This window comes from Setaria viridis, chromosome 1, assembly GCF_005286985.2.
Source record: "Setaria viridis chromosome 1, Setaria_viridis_v4.0, whole genome shotgun sequence".
Classification (NCBI taxonomy): Eukaryota; Viridiplantae; Streptophyta; class Magnoliopsida; order Poales; family Poaceae; genus Setaria; species Setaria viridis.
The window spans coordinates 30316191-30331991 of record NC_048263.2 but is presented as its reverse complement, the minus strand read 5'-3'; the positions used below and the strand labels follow the sequence as shown (position 1 = coordinate 30331991).

General features: G+C 43.4%; 1 protein-coding gene across 1 annotated transcript; it reads right to left on the bottom strand.

Moving 5' to 3' along the window:
- Positions 1-697: 697 nt before the first annotated feature.
- On the bottom strand, positions 698-3790 carry LOC117834791 (uncharacterized). The gene is made up of 3 exons (XM_034714337.2): positions 3446-3790; positions 1444-1956; positions 698-1205 (listed from the first exon to the last, which is right to left on the bottom strand). The coding sequence occupies exons 1-3, from the start codon at positions 3674-3676 to the stop codon at positions 969-971; spliced, it is 981 nt and encodes a 326-aa protein (XP_034570228.1). The 5' UTR covers positions 3677-3790; the 3' UTR covers positions 698-968.
- Between the last annotated feature and the right edge of the window lie 12011 nt (positions 3791-15801).

The window sequence follows — 15801 nt, the reverse complement described above, 5'->3', positions numbered from 1 at the left end:
AGCCCATGTGATGGGAACGGCCCACAGCTATTTTCGTGGGCTGGTTTTACGCGCGCGCACAGCTTCTTGATTTCCGTTCATGCCCTCCACTCTCCCCAAAAAAAACACAAAAACCCTTCCAACGTGCACTGTTTCTGTCCATCTGAGCTATCATACGAGATCAATCAGTTTAATTATGAAGCATAGGAACTTATCTTTGCTATGTCCAATTTTCGTTCAGGGGTGTTTGAATACCTTATTAAACTTTAGCACCTGTCACATCAGATGTTTGATACTAATTAGGAGTATTAAACATAGTCTAATTACAAAACTAATTGCACGGATGGAGTCTAATTCGCGAGACGAATCTATTAAGCCTAATTAGTCCATGATTTGATAATGTGGTGCTACAGTAACTATTTGCTAACGATGGATTAATTAGCCTTAATAGATTTGTCTCGCGAATTAGACTCCATCTGTGCAATTAGTTTTGTAATTAGCTCATGTTTAATCCTCCTAATTAGCATCGAATATCCGATGTGACCCTGCTAAAAGTTAGCACCTCGTATCCAAACGTCCCCTCAAACTTCTCGTGCTGCTTTATTTGCCATGGACAGACGGGTGCCATTCGGGCCGGCCACAAATGAACCTTGCGCCAGTGAAGGAACGTTGCCGCAAATATCTTGGAATTCAGATATTGCAAAATCAATCACAAATCTGAGCTAATTTACTCCTTATAATAATGCTGTTGCATCAATGAATCAAGAAAATTCCTCTGTGCAAGAACAAAACATCGACCACGGCCGGTGGAAACACAAATTTGTGGCAGTACCAACACCCCAAGTCAGTAATAACAGGAAGGAAGAGCATATTTGAGGGCCTAACTCTAGCTTGGACAAATCGGTACTATCCTATCACCTGCTTGGCACACTCCAAAAACGCATCAAAATTTCTGGACCTGTTCTTGTTGATCCACAGATTAAGCACCGCTACTCCGCATCGCCGTCATCATCTTCAGCATCTTCAACCTTAAGAGGTGCCACACTATCTTCGACCTCTGTGGGGTCCTCATCATCCCCAGACTTTTCTGGGCCTGGTCCTGCAGATACCTTGACCATTGCCGGGCGAAGTAGTCTTTCCCCGAGTTTGAAACCCTTCCTGAATTCCTGGAGGATGATCCCCTCTTCATACTCCGTTGATTCTTCTCTCATGATAGCCTCGTGAAGCTGAAACGCAAGGTGCAAAAGAAATCATTTTCAAGGGTCGACTATGAAAACCATCAAAACCATCGGATGGACAAAGAAGCCTATAAAGATTTAGCATTTCTGTAGCCGAAGTCAAAACAGTCAACAGACTCTACCACCTGATTACACAGGAGTAGATATGCAGTAAAAAATAAAACTTTAAGTGGAATATGCCAATATTAGGATTTTATCTAGTGGATGTGTGCTGAGGCTAACTTACCATAGGATCAAATGGTTTGCCAACAGTTTCAACATCTTCAACACCCAATGAGTTCAGAATCTCAATAAATTGCTTATAAATGCTCTGGTAGCTATTATTTATTTTCTCCTCTCCCTCTGTTTCCACCTTTATCTGTGATTTTGCTCTTTCAAAGTTGTCAAGAACAGGCAAAAAGTTCTCTATAAGCTCCCCTTGCACATTTGACATCATGTTGAGCTTCTCATTTTCTGTCCTTTTCCTGAAATTATCGAAATCAGCACTAATCCTCAAGATACGTTCTCGTTGAGTTGCCAGTTCTGCATCTAAAACAGTGATTTTGTTCATAAAGGAGTTTTTCTCATCCTCTATAGAAAGCAAAAAGGCCTCTATCTCGGCAGCTTTTGCTTCATCGTCATTGATCAGTGCTTCTTTGTATGACTGCAGGGCTGTCACAATGATAGATGGAGTTTCATCTGTGCTCCCAGCACCATCATCTGCAGCACTATCTCCAGTAACTTCAGTTTCTGAATCCTCCTGCAGCATCAAAAATAGATTCATCATAAGTAAAAGATCAAACATCCTATAAACAAACTATATGTGCATGGATGTGGATAAAATTGCAATAAAATCAACTTTGTTAGCTTTTACAGAAGCATTGACGGTAAAATCAATTGCGCTAATGTCATCTTTAGAGAAATTTCCAACCTAACATAAGATAAGGTTTTCTTTCAATTAATTAATCTGCAGAAAAGAGCAATTGCATTAAAAAGTTTGCATCCCTGCACTAGAGTACAGTCTGCAATTTAGCTATTTGTACAGTGTGTGAAGCAAACCAAAGCTTCTCGCGGCGCAACAGTAGAGCAATGAACTCCCGGGGTCAATGAAACCCCATAACCGGCCCGGGTTCGAAGCCGAGATACTCTTCTTTATGATGAAATCAGAGGGGCATCTATCCTTCTAGTCGAGTTTTTTTACACCGTGTTAAGCAAATCAGTACCTTACTGTACATTTTGAAAATCCAAAAAACCTCTAACAAAATTGCAAGATAATAACTTGGGTAGCATTCTTAGTGAAATACAACAAATCAATGTCCTCAAGCAACTAAATTGTGTGTTTTGCTTTACTCAAAGGACCAAACAGGAGACTATCAGCTTGATGAATAAGTACAAGTGCATGGGCATGCAGGTGGGGGCAGTTATTGCCATTACACCATCGAAGTGGCTGCATTACTTACTTCAATCTCAGTATTGGTTGAACTTTATAATTCACATTTAGATTAGAGTGAGTATGAATCTAGAAGTAAATGGGCTTATACAGAATATGAATGATAAATTAACATAACACGACTATTATTGTCTCCAACAAAAGAATAACTGACGTGGGAAACAAGACTATCTAATTTAAGTATCACAACTGTGCTACATTGCCAAAATCAGGGTCTTCTTGAATAAAGGTGGAATTGACCTTCTATCACTGATCAAGACTAGCCAAGATCCAGTAATGGCCATGAAAGAAGGCAAAATGGAAATCTTCATACCACAAAAATAATCTACCATATAGCATGTATGGACAGGTTTCCAACTGAACATAAAACAATTCAGGAAGGAATGCTCTGCCCATTCCCCAATCACAGCACTCATGAATCTCTGGTCACAAAATCAAATCGTAGGGAAAAAAGAAAAAGGTATGGCTTAACAATAAATTGTATGAACAGGCTAGGCACCTAAACAGTCAATGGTAAAGCAATGTAAAGGCAAACAATTAGTCCTCAGACGCCAATGCAAAGCAGTCGCAGATCATATCATTGCTAAACTGATAAAATGTAAACTTTGGGTGCCCACCGAATGAACATTGAACAATATGTTGTCCAAATTCATATTTTCTATTTCAATTTCATACAGGACGCTAAGGATATCAGGAATCTAACCGCTATTCTTCACAACTAAACTAACCGTCCGTTCATCGGGTACAAGGGAACGACAGAGGTTACAGGAGCTACAGGACAGAACACATCCCCCCTCACCTGAGTCGCCGTCTGCGCCGCCTCATCGGCCTCGGTGGCGCTCAGGCGCCGGAACCGGGCCCCGGCGCGACCAAGGACGTGCGGAGTCGGCAGCAGCCGCGCCCGGAGCGGCCGCGCCGGCGCGCGGCGGGAACAGGCGAGAGTCAGGCACCGCCCATGCGGCTCCCGCGCCGACAGCGGCGACGAGGGCGGGGGCGCGAGGGCGGCGGCCGTGCGGAGGAGGGCAGCCATGGGCGCGGAGCCGGAGGAGGGAGAGGGGGTTTTGCTCGCGCTAGCTATCGGATGCGGGGGTGGAGAACGGCGGGGGAAGGCACGAGATAACTCTCGCCTTCGGACGGATGGATGGATCGAGACGGCTGGCTTTGTGTTTTCTGGAAGTGAAGTGGCGGCTGGGCCGCTGCCGCTGAGGCGCAAAAGGAACTCGCGATGGTTTTGAATTGCACCTGAAATTGAGAAATATAAGTTGGATTTCAAACAAAACTTCAACAATCGCACAAAGTTTGAAGTAAGTTGGATTTCAAACAAAATTGAACAATCGCACATGTAAAATAGATGCAGAGCCCTATTTAGGATGGGTTTGGATCACATGGGCTAAACTTTAACCCTATTTTTTATGCCAAATAGAAGGACTAAATATGGACTAATTGATTAGCTAATTGTGCAAATAAAGGTTAATTGGTGGTCAGAGTCTATTAGTCCTGATTATCCCTTAATTAGCCTATTTTTAATTCATGGGTTAGCTCTCCTATTTTAACCAATCCAAATATCCCCTGCTTTGTTTGATTATGAGCTAAACTTATGATTTAGATTGACCCGTCCTTACAAGCCTACGTTGATTGACTCGTAGCACGTGATGGTTGACGCTCGTTATTGACATACTTTTAGTGCCATTTAACTCGTGTTTTCATGCTTGATCCTATACTAACCCGTCATTTGGCACCTGAAATAACTCAATTATTTCATATGTGTTGTATTTTGGAGTATATTGCATTATGACAAGAAATACGACATAATTAAGGGAGTTTGCATAAAGAGATTAATGGATATTTGGACATGGGTCGTCAAGGGAAGCCAGCACGAGGAAGGAGAGGACCAGAAGAGCCAGGAAGGGCCCAGGCCGATCAGCCTAGCCTATTCCAGGGTCCGATCGACCTTCCGTTTCTTCAGCGTGAAGTCTACGATGATCTCTAGAGTTTTTTCATCGACATTGACTCAGAGCCACCACCTATGGGAGACTATAAATACCCCCTCATGGACTTCAAGGAGGAAGAGTTGGATAGAGGGAAGAAAACACCACGCAAACACCATCCACCACCGTCACAAGTAGGAAAAATGGAGAGAAGATTGGATCTACGAGAAACCACGCGAAGCGGAGCACCAGAGGAGAAAGGAACCTCCCAAGACGATCGTCGTGGGGCTTTTCTACCCTATTCGTCTTCGCCCTCAGTCCAGTTGATCTATAGGGCGATCTTTACCAAGAATTCTATCAACATGTGTAAGATCATGGGGTAAAGTCTTTGTTTGTTCTCGAGGTTGTATGGAGATCTTGATTTGTAGTCACTAAACATCTTATTTAAGATCTGTTTGTTATTTATCATATCTTGATGATGCTCCTTCATGTAATGGTTGGCTAGCCCTACTTTGGGCTGCTTATTTGTTTACTAGAATGTTCATCAAACCGTGTTCTTATCATTCAATATTTGAATACTCTTGTATAGTGACAACGTGCGAGAGGATAAGTATTGGGCATGGTTCACATCCACTCACGATAACACTTAAATCTAGTTCTTTAATGCATGGCGATTACATCTACAAGTGATCCTAGATCCCTAGGACAAGTGCTTTATCTATCTTGTTTACATCCATACTCTCTATCAAGTTTAATCTAAGTCACTAGTTCTTTTCTTAGACCAATCTTATTGTATACAAAGAACCTTCGGTTACATAGATTAGTGCTCAGTTAAGCGAGTAAATCCACTTGTTCCACAGATTGATAAACATTGGGGGATACTCTAAGGGAAGAGTTACAACTGATCCGTACGCTTGCGGTTCATAAATTAGCGTGCTAACTGCCATCAACAGTGATTCGTAACATTTACGATGAGTTTAACCCGATAATATTTATCTCGTGCCACTCTTTTTACTTAAGAAGTATCAAAATCATTTTGTGAATGACTATAATTCTCATCGATTAGCAAAACTACAAACATCAAATTCATCGTGCCACCTCCTTCAATCCCTAACTGCGTAATCAAATCTCCATATCTATCTCATAATCTCATTCATTTCAGTACAAATTAAAATAGAACAGCACATGCTAACCAAATAATCCCTATCACCTCATTCCCATCATCGTCTCCGACTGTCGGTTTGCACATTGCACATGTACGTTACTGTAGGGGTCAAGTAACAGTTGACCCCTTACTACTAACAACGTCAACACTATCAAGAATAAAACATCATGTGCATTAACCTATAATGGGGTGCAGAATAAGATATTACTAGCCAGATTGGCACGCTATGCGTGCCTGTACCAAAAAGATTAACCTAAAGTAATAATGAAAAAATATTGTCTCCTACTATGCTCAAAACAACATCATAACGATGTGTTGAATCAAATACAAAAGCTACTAGCTCGGAATCTAAGACAGCCAATCCCATGCATTTTGGTATAGAGGTACGGATAACTTTTTTGCTTAGAAATTCACTAACTTTTGGGTGTTAGTAGATATAGCTGATGGATTGGTTTACATTGATTATTGGTTTTGTAGGGGGCAAAAGATAAAATTAGCAATGAATGAATAATTCAATCATAATTTGTGAGTTTATGAAGTAAAAACAGTGCGAAAAACAGTAGGGCTACTAGATGTGAATGTAGTATATAAAGTTTAGTTATTGGTTTTATATATAGGAAATAATTAAATATATTTTATACTTTCAAATAATGGGAAAACATAAAATTTTTTATCATGGGACCCACTCAATAGAACCATGGGTTCCACCACCAATGTGCGCGGGTCCCACTGAATAGTATGTGGGTCCATCGTGGGTCTCACCTGAATAGTGCGTGGGTCCCACATGGGTCCTACCTGAACAGGATGTGGGTCCCACGTGGCGCCATGATTCACGAGAGAGCTCCAAAGCCAGCCACTTTAGTATATCTAATAGATTTGTGTAATGCCTTTGCCTACAACCAATATGCATGGTTCCGATGCAAAGTTTGTTTTAGCTGCGGAGTGACGATGCATCTCGGGAACTCGACAAAAATCATGAAGCAGCCCACATTTAGAACACGGGGAGAACTTAAACTATCAAATTGAACCCTTAGTGTTAGTAATTTCTCACGTAATTCTAGCGCACCTCTTTACTTTCTGATTTCCGACAAACCTACCCTCACATGGGTGGGTTAGGCATCAAGCCATCATTAGCAACAAGTAAAAAGCAAGTCATGTCGGTCTGTGGGTTTCGACAGACTCGTGTCCGTTAACACTCGCCCTCTAAATCCAGCACAACAGAAAAAAAAGAAAGATTTTGTGTAGCCGCCAATCAAAAACGCCTTTACTTCAATAACATGTTTCTCGGAACTAGTGTGCAACTCCCTTTGTTCACGGCCTTGCAAAAGGAGATCGTGTTGGTTGACGACATCATAGGTGAGGAGTTTGTTGTCCAAGTTTGATATAGAAGGCTACCAAATTTTTGCCTGTTCTGTGGGTACATAGGGCATGTGGAGGATATATGTGATTTGCCGGCTGGAGAAAGAAAAAACAATTTTAGTTTGGATTTTTGTGTCTGTCCAGTCCACTGTGATGAACCTTCCGGATTGTATGGGACAGCCTCACCAGAGCCCTTCTTCCATGCTCTGGCGTGCTCCTAAACCAACAACACTAGGCCTTCTGGTAGCCATTGCTGAAGCTCCAATCACAGAAAACAAGAAGGCTGTCGATCTAGTGGAACAGGTGGCTCGGCTAACAGTTGCAGATAATCAACAACCTAAAAATAATGATAGGCCGGAAGATGGGATTGGAGCTAAAATGGGGGTTGTTGCTGAAGAAGAAAATGGGGTCATGCCAGTAGGGGTGCGTGGTGGTGCTGATGCTATTGGTGCTGTGAAAAAGATGATGGGAAACATATTTTAGGTAACAAACAAGGGAAGGAAACTGCTAAAGCAATCAATTCTTTGAACTCACTCTCAACCGCAGGATCCACTTGTGAAATTAAAGTGAAGGGCTGGAAGAGAAGAGAAAGGAATGTATCTAAAGTGCAGAGCAACACTAGTGCCAATTCGCTGGGGGCAGGAATAGTGCGATCTCGCATAGAAGTACAAGATGAAGGCGATGTTATGGAACCAAAAGCAAAAGGAGGGGTCTTTCAGGTCCCACATTCTCTGAATGTTTGGGAAAGGAAGGCCTGGCTGAATTAAGGGTTGCTGAACAGAATGAGGTATTGGCTGTTGATGGGCATGACGCAAATGTTGAGTCAAAGAACATGGGCAAGGCTTCAATGGAAGGTAAAGGTGGTATAGCAGTGACCGATCCTGGGGCTACCGGCAATCTGTCGAGCGCTAATGACAGTGCCCGGCAGGAGCCATGAGTTTCTTGGGAATGAACTGCCGAGGTAAGGAATGACCTCGGTTAGTTCAAAAAGATGTGTGGTTGATCCAGATACAAGGTCCCAGCTTATCACTCCTCCTCGCAATAAGGCATTATAATGTTGTAAAAGTTTATGTGTGTGCATCTGAGTTTCATTACCTGCTTGCTAGTTGGTGTACTCTTCTTTCTCTCAATGACCACCTATCTGCTGCATATTTTGTAATGTCGTATGAAATAAAAGGAAGGAGAGTCTTAGGTTATGTTGCCTCTTGTCCTCAATTACATATGGTGTGTACTTTGTTTAAAGATTTTTTTGCCTTGTCCGATAATGAGAACATGGGAGAGGCTTTTAAGGAAGGAGCTGCACATTGTAGAGAATTAAAAACAATGTGTGTTAACAGGGTCTTTGTGGTGTTGTTTGCTGAAAATGTCAATGATACATCTAGAATGTTTGTGTATGCAGTTGTGTATGCGGTGGGATCTGGTTACTTGCCACATGATGTAAATAAAGTATGTGCCCTGACTTACAAAGATCTTTGTTGTTAGTTTGCAGGGGTCAAGTAACACGCGCTTAGAAGCCTGTAAAAAAAATAGAAGGATCGAGCTCTTGAGAGAGCAAGGGTGGTGGAGGTAGATGTGACCATTGGTGCACATGTTGATGCGGGGCTGTCAGAACAGCCCTGCGAGAACCAATGAAGATAATTGCTTGGAACTGTCGGGGGTTGGGAAATAGCCCACAGTTCGTGGCCTTCTGAATCTTCAGAAGGAGGAAGACCCTGACATTCTTTTTCTGTTTGAAACAAAATGGATAGGAATAGAATAGAAGGTTTTCATTGGAAGCTTGGCATGACAAATATGGTGGTTAAAGACTATAAGGGGAGAAGTGGTGGTCTTGCGCAGTTTTTTTTGGGAAAAAAGAGATTAATTTGCATCTTCGTGCAGTGTCTCGGTTGTATATTGATGAAGATGTGTCATAAAAGGATGGCTTTGTTTGGAGGTTCACTAGTTTCTACAGTGAACGAAAGTCAGATAAGAAGGATCTATCATGGAAAGCTATGCGTACATTGAATGCGGCAAGGAGAAGACCGTGGTTGTGTATAGGTGATTTTAATGAAATTTTACTAAGCTATGAAAAGGATACCACGGGCACAAGGCTGCATGGACCGTTGCAGAGAAGCCCTAGAGGAGTGTTCCCTGACTGATTTAGGATTTGTGGGGGATCCATACACTTGGAGGAACAATAATCATAACAGTGATGGCTACATACGAGAGAGATTGGATCGTGCAGTTGCAGATAGTGCATGGTGTGCTAGGTTTCCAAGCTTCCGTGTGATCAATGGTGAACCTAGACACTCTGACTATAGGCCTGTTATGGTGATCACAAAAGAGGAGAATGCAAGTTACAGAAACCCACCTGCTCCATGTTTTCGCTTCGAAGCTAGCTGGACAAAGGAGGATAATTTTGTAGCAATTGTTGAGAACGCATGGAAACTCACTATGAATGCAAGGAATGGTAAAGTGCAGGATTGTAACAACTCTACCTAAATTAAGTGCTTTTAACTATAAACCAGTGGTTAATCCCTAATTAAAGAGGTGAAATGACCATTATGACCCTAAGAAGCTCTTTTTGGAGTTTGAAATAAAACTTGGAATTTTATATGCAAACTTAAGTTTATGCCCAAATAAGAGTTGTAAAACTTTTTAATTCAAACAACTTTCGTTAAAGGCCTTTGACTGATTCGGAGTGGAAGGAAGTTAAAAACCGCAATCAAAATCGGAATACTCAAGAACTCTAAAAACCTCGTAAGTCCTGGAATTCGAGTTTTCCTCCATCTTGCAAGCTTTTATCTCACAAATTCCTATCTAAACTCAAGGCAGGCCCTTAATGAAGTTGTAGTACCTCGAGTGTGTTCCAACTTTGTTACACTAACCAAGGTCCAACTCGGGCCAGAACCTGTTCAAAACCTCGGTCAAAATAAGGTAAAACAGTCAACTCATCCCTGATGCCTTAAAATCCTAAGTCTGGAATTCCAGATTTTTAGCAAACTTTGGCATGAAATATCTTCAAATCCTTTCACAATCTAAACCGACACCTTAAGCAAAGTTTGAAGAACGTCTAGATTTGAGCTTTGTTTAAAAGAGTTTTGGAAGTTGTGTCGAAAAATCCGGAGAAAGATCTCCCCAAAGCTGGTCGGGCTTGCTGCCCGAAGGGAGCCTCGACGCCCGCGCGCCAGAGCACGTTCGCTCGCGCGCTGCGCGCCGCGTGGCCACCGGCCACCGGCAGCTCGCCGGCGCCCTATCACCGGCATGATAGCGACAGTGCGAAGGCCACGGCGTCCAACCCGCGCCTGCGACAGGACGGGGCGAACGCCGGGCTAGCCAACCACCAGCCGCGCACGTGTCGTCTTCCGCCTACCACGGCTCTGCTCCACCAACCATGTTCCGCCCGTCCGTCGGAGAAGCTGCCACGCCCACGGCATCCCGCGCCTCCGCCTGCTCGCCCAACCCCCACGGTAGCCCTCCACCTCGCCCGCCCGACAGACCGGAAGCCCCAGACGCGCGTCGCCCAAGGCCAATCGCCGTCGGAGACCACCTGGAGCTCCGCCTCCTCTGCCCAATGGCGCCGCTGGCCAATGGCCGCCTTGCCCGCACACTCGCCGCTCCCGGCCTTATCCCTCCCCCATCGGAGCCCCGCCTCGACCCTCCGCTCCACCCCGGCCCTATAAAAGGGTCCCCCTCACCGGCAACGCCATCCCTTTGCCACCGCCTGCACACGCGCCACCGCTTTCTCCTCTGCGCCGCCGCTGAGCTGCTGTGGAGCTCACACCTCTGCGCCACCCCACACTCCGGCGACTTCGCCGCCACACTCTTGAGGAAGTTTCCCTCTCCACTCAAGCCACTTCCCCCAACCCACCAGCCGCCTGTTCCTCCCCACGGTGCTAGAGCTTGCTTGTTGTCCACAAGAAGCACTGCCGCCGCCGGAGTACTGTTGAACCTCGCCGCCGCCCAAGCCTTAGCGCCTTAGCCCTTCCGCCAAAGCCTGTTCCTTCCTGACCCCAAGACTTCACCCGTAGGCCTAAAGGTAAGCTGCTGACCCCCTTCTCGGTTCACCTGACCCCTTTTTTTTTGTTTCGCCCGACCCTTTTTCTTTTCGTTTCCTCCGACCCCTTTTTCTGTCTCGCTCGACCTTGTTAGTTTCGCCGACCCTTATCCGTCTCGCCCGAGGGCTCGGTTGTATCTTTTTCTTTGACCCGAGGGTATCTGTGTAATATTTCGGGGACTTCTCTGTGTTAAATCCGAGGACCCCGGTACAGTTATTCCTTAAGTCTAAGGGTCAGATCATAAGTTTCTCCCAATCCGACCCTTTTATCCTGTTCTCCACCAACTGAAGTTGGACTCCCCCACCTTTCCTGTAGCTTTGCTACAAGTGTCTAAGCTAAAACGTGCAAGTGTTGTTGAAATAACCATCTAAAATGTTTAACCCCTGCATTGCACTTCCGTGTAGAGCTAAATCTCACCAACGGAACTTACGAGCTCCACACAGCACCTGAAGAAGACCCCGCTGCGGAGCTTCACCCCTTCGAAGGCGAGCCCAAACCGGAGCAAGACCCCGAGGACCCACAAGCTTTTTTCCTAAAGGCAAGCCCCGGAGCATAAATTCCTATCTTGAACACTTGCAATACTATTGAATGCTTTGATTGCGCATTTACGTTTCTAGGAGTTGTAATGAAACCTTAGATGCATGAACTTAGTACCTTGTTTGAATATTAGTTGTTAAAGTCGAGTAGTTGCAATGCTTAATAGGCATCGGTAAAAGTCGAGTGATTTCCTGTCACTCGCGAGTTATAGGAGTTGAATGTTTACTTATGTTGCAAACTATAAGGACGACGGACGGGGTCAGGCTTATGTTCGATACTTGGTGGTTTTCCCCATTTGTCTAAATGAAATTGATCTAAGGTCGAAATGTGTCGGCGTTCGTGATCAAGTGTTTGAAAGTACTAATCTCATACGTAGTATGGGATGGGGAAGCCTAGTACCTGATTGAACTGGGGCGTGGCATGCCCTCCGGCTATCCTTGGAACGTCGTTCCCATGGTGCATCATGTGGGTGCAAGTGCGGTCATAGTACGATAGAGGCCGAGATTATGGAGCATTGCATGCCAAAGGCAGTTGGCCCTGACACGTGCCTAAGGGATCGATGGGGACGGCTGACAAATGAAGCGACCCTTCGTGGTGCGCAGATGTCGTGAGATTAGGTTTGCCATGCATGGTTAATAAATTCAAATCGATTCGTCTGCCTCTCACAGTTTGGGACTACTTGATCACTATTCTGCACTGAGTAACGATGAAACATGATTAAGAGATTAAGTTGATGCTTGTCATAAATTGCTTGGAAACTATGCTTGCTTAGAATAGTTGCTAATCTAGACTGGATGAAGAACGTAGAATATGAGCTAAAATATTGAAGGTAAGGACCAACTGTAGACGCTTTTGGCAAAGCAAACCCAAAGCCAGAAAGCCTTTCATGTTTAAGTTTTGGTGAAAAGAGCTATCACCCGACGGGTCAGTCTTGCTGAGTACTAGTTGCTCAGCCTTGTTGTGGCTTAATCTTTTCAAGTGATGTCAATAGTTTGGTTGCTGGCACCACTTGGCCTACCCAGCTCCCTCCGGGCTGGACAGTCGAGTGGGATCCCTCCTCGGATGGCGAGGGAAGGAATTTTTGATGTCATGATCGGCTCCGTCGTGATGTCATGTATCGACATTTAGCTTCCGCTTGTTTTAATTGACTTTTTGAACCTTGCATCTTATTTTGAATTTCAGAATTCTGATGTAATAATTTAAGAGACTAAGTTATGTGATGGAATGTTGTAATCTCTGTGCTACTCACCTTCACATGAGCGATGCTTCTCGATCCTGTTCAGGTGGTTAATCGGATGAAATCTGACGGTCGACCAGGTTGACTTGCTTAAAGTGCATAATCGCGTGTTAGGCGACTTCAATGCATTTTAGTCAGGTTAATTTGGGCGGTTCCGCCACAAGGATGCTCTTAGAGAGGTTGCTACAGACCTTTGGGATTGGAGTAGGAATATCTTGGGTGATCTTGAGAAGAGAATCAAACAAGCTCGACGTGCTCTGGAGGAGTGTCGGAAGAGCTCTCTAAATGCACAAAATGTAGCTAGGGAGGAAATTCTAAAATATAAATTGGAGAAATTGGAGGAGCAAAAAGAACTCTATTGGCGACAACGTGCATATGCCCATTGGTTAGAAAAGGGAGATCGTAATACAAAGTATTTTCAACAATATGCATCGGAAAGAAAGAAGAGGAACAAAATTAAAAGTTTAGTGAAGGAGGATGGGAGCATCGAGGCAGAGATGATAGGGATGTTCACTTATATCACTGATGATTATAAAAATCTTTTTGAATACCATGCAGGCGACATAACTTATGAGCTGCTACAACAAGTTAATCCCAAAGTATCGCCAGAGATGAATGATATGCTACTGAAAGAGTTCAGCAATGATGAAATTAAATAAGCTTTGGACAATATTGGTGATGTGAAGGCACCTGGAGCTGATGGCATGCCAGCCTTGTTTTACAAACAATATTGGGACATCATTGGGGATGACATTACAAAGGAAGTGGAAAACTTTTTGTACGGGGGAGAAATACCATGTGGATGGAATGATACTGTTGTTGTGCTAATACCAAAAGTGGAAAACCCGTAAAAGGTTAAAGACCTAAGGCCTATCAGTCTGTGCAATGTGGTGTACAAAATTACATCAAAGATAATTTCAAATCAACTAAAACTGATCTTGTCCGAGGTTATCCTCCTAAACTAGAGTGCCTTTGTGCCTGGCTGGCTCATAACAGATAATGTACTTTTACCTTATGAATTTACTCACTTCCTACAAGCAAAAAGATCTGGTGTAGATGGTTATGCAGTAGTGAAATTAGACATGAGTAAAGCATATGACCGAGTGGAATGGTCTTTTTTTGGAAAAAATGATGATGAAATTGGGTTTTGCAAGAAGATGGGTGGACATTATAATGAGATGTATTTCTACAGTCTCTTACCGCATCAAGATAAATGGTGAGCTTACTGAGGAAATTTCACCAAAACATGGTTTGAGACAAGGTGACCCTCTATCTCCTTATTTATTCCTGATCTATGATGAGGGTTTTTCTGCCTTGTTGAATGCAGTTGAAGCTAATGGTTTCTTAACTGGTATAAGGGTCTGTCAAGAGGCACCGAGCATCAACCACCTTCTGTTTGTAGATGACTCATTGCTACTTTTGAAAATTGATGATTGAAGTGCACATCATCTGCAAAATAGTCTCACCTTGTCTGAGGAATGCTCGGGGCAAACTATCAACAAAGATAAATCATCGGTGATGTTTAGCAAGAATACTAAGGCATCTGACAAGCTTCAGTTAATGGCAGTCCTGGACATTGCAACAGAGGCAAGAAATGATAAGTATTTGGGTCTTCCAGTTTATATGGGAAAATCAATAGCAAAAACTTTTGCATATTTGAAAGAAAGGGTCTGGCAAAGAACTCAAGGCCGGAAGGAAAAGCTGCTTTCAAAAGCTGGCAAAGAGATCATAATCAAGGCCATAGCGCAGGCGATCCCCACATACGCAATGTCCTGTTTTGACCTCACCAAAACCTTATGTGATGAAATCAGTACGATGATTTGTAGATACTGGTGGACACTACAAGATAAAGAAAATAAGATGCATTGGTTGCCCCGGGATTTTTTGTGTCAATGAAAAAAGAAATGGAGTTTGGGATATAGAGATCTCCACCTTTTTAATTTGGCAATGTTAGCAAGGCAAGGATGAAGATTACTGATTAATCCAGATTGTTTATGTGCCCAAGTCCTGCGAGCAAAATATTTTGAGAATAGAAAATTACTTGACGTGACAGAGGCTCCAAGCATCTCATACTCCTGAAGAAGCATTGTTCGCGGTGTACAAGCACTAAAGGAGGGCTTAATTTGGAGGGTCGGTGATGTATCACAAATAAATATTTGGTTAGATCCTTGGGTACCGACAGGTGTGATGAGAAGGCCAATCACTCCTGGAGGGCATAACATCTTGACAAAGGTTTAAGAACTTATTGATCCATTAACAGGGGGCTGGGATAAAATTATAATCAAAGATGTGTTTCGAGAAGAGGATGTGAAGCATATCCTTGCAACCCCAATAAATAATAATATGGAGGATTTTTTGCATGGTATGACACAAAAAGGCTATTTTCAGTAAAATTGATGTATCACACTTTGGAGGACAAACAGGAGCGGCAAGCCACAAGACAGAGAGGTGAGTCATCATCACCTTCGGCAACTGCAAACCAGATAGAGTGGGGAATAATATGGAAATTGGAATGCCCTTCTAAGATCAAACATTTTTTTATGGCGCCTAACGCATAATAGTCTGCCTTTGCGGATGAATATTAAAAGAAGAGGTATGGATGGTGTTGACACCCGCTGTCAAATGTGTTTGAGGATGGATAAAGATGGTAGCCATTGTTTTTTTAAATGCAAATTCATGCGCAAATGCTGGCAGATGTTGAACCTGGAAGGTGTGAGGGTGAAATTAGTAGACCTAAAAGATGTCAAGGAGGTAACAAACTGTATACTATCTATGGAGGAGGAAAACAAATATAAGACCATGATCCTAATATGGTCATGGTGGGATGCAAGAAACAAAGTTAATGCTAGTAAACAGAGAAGAACAATGGAAGAAGTAGTGCACCAAGCAAAG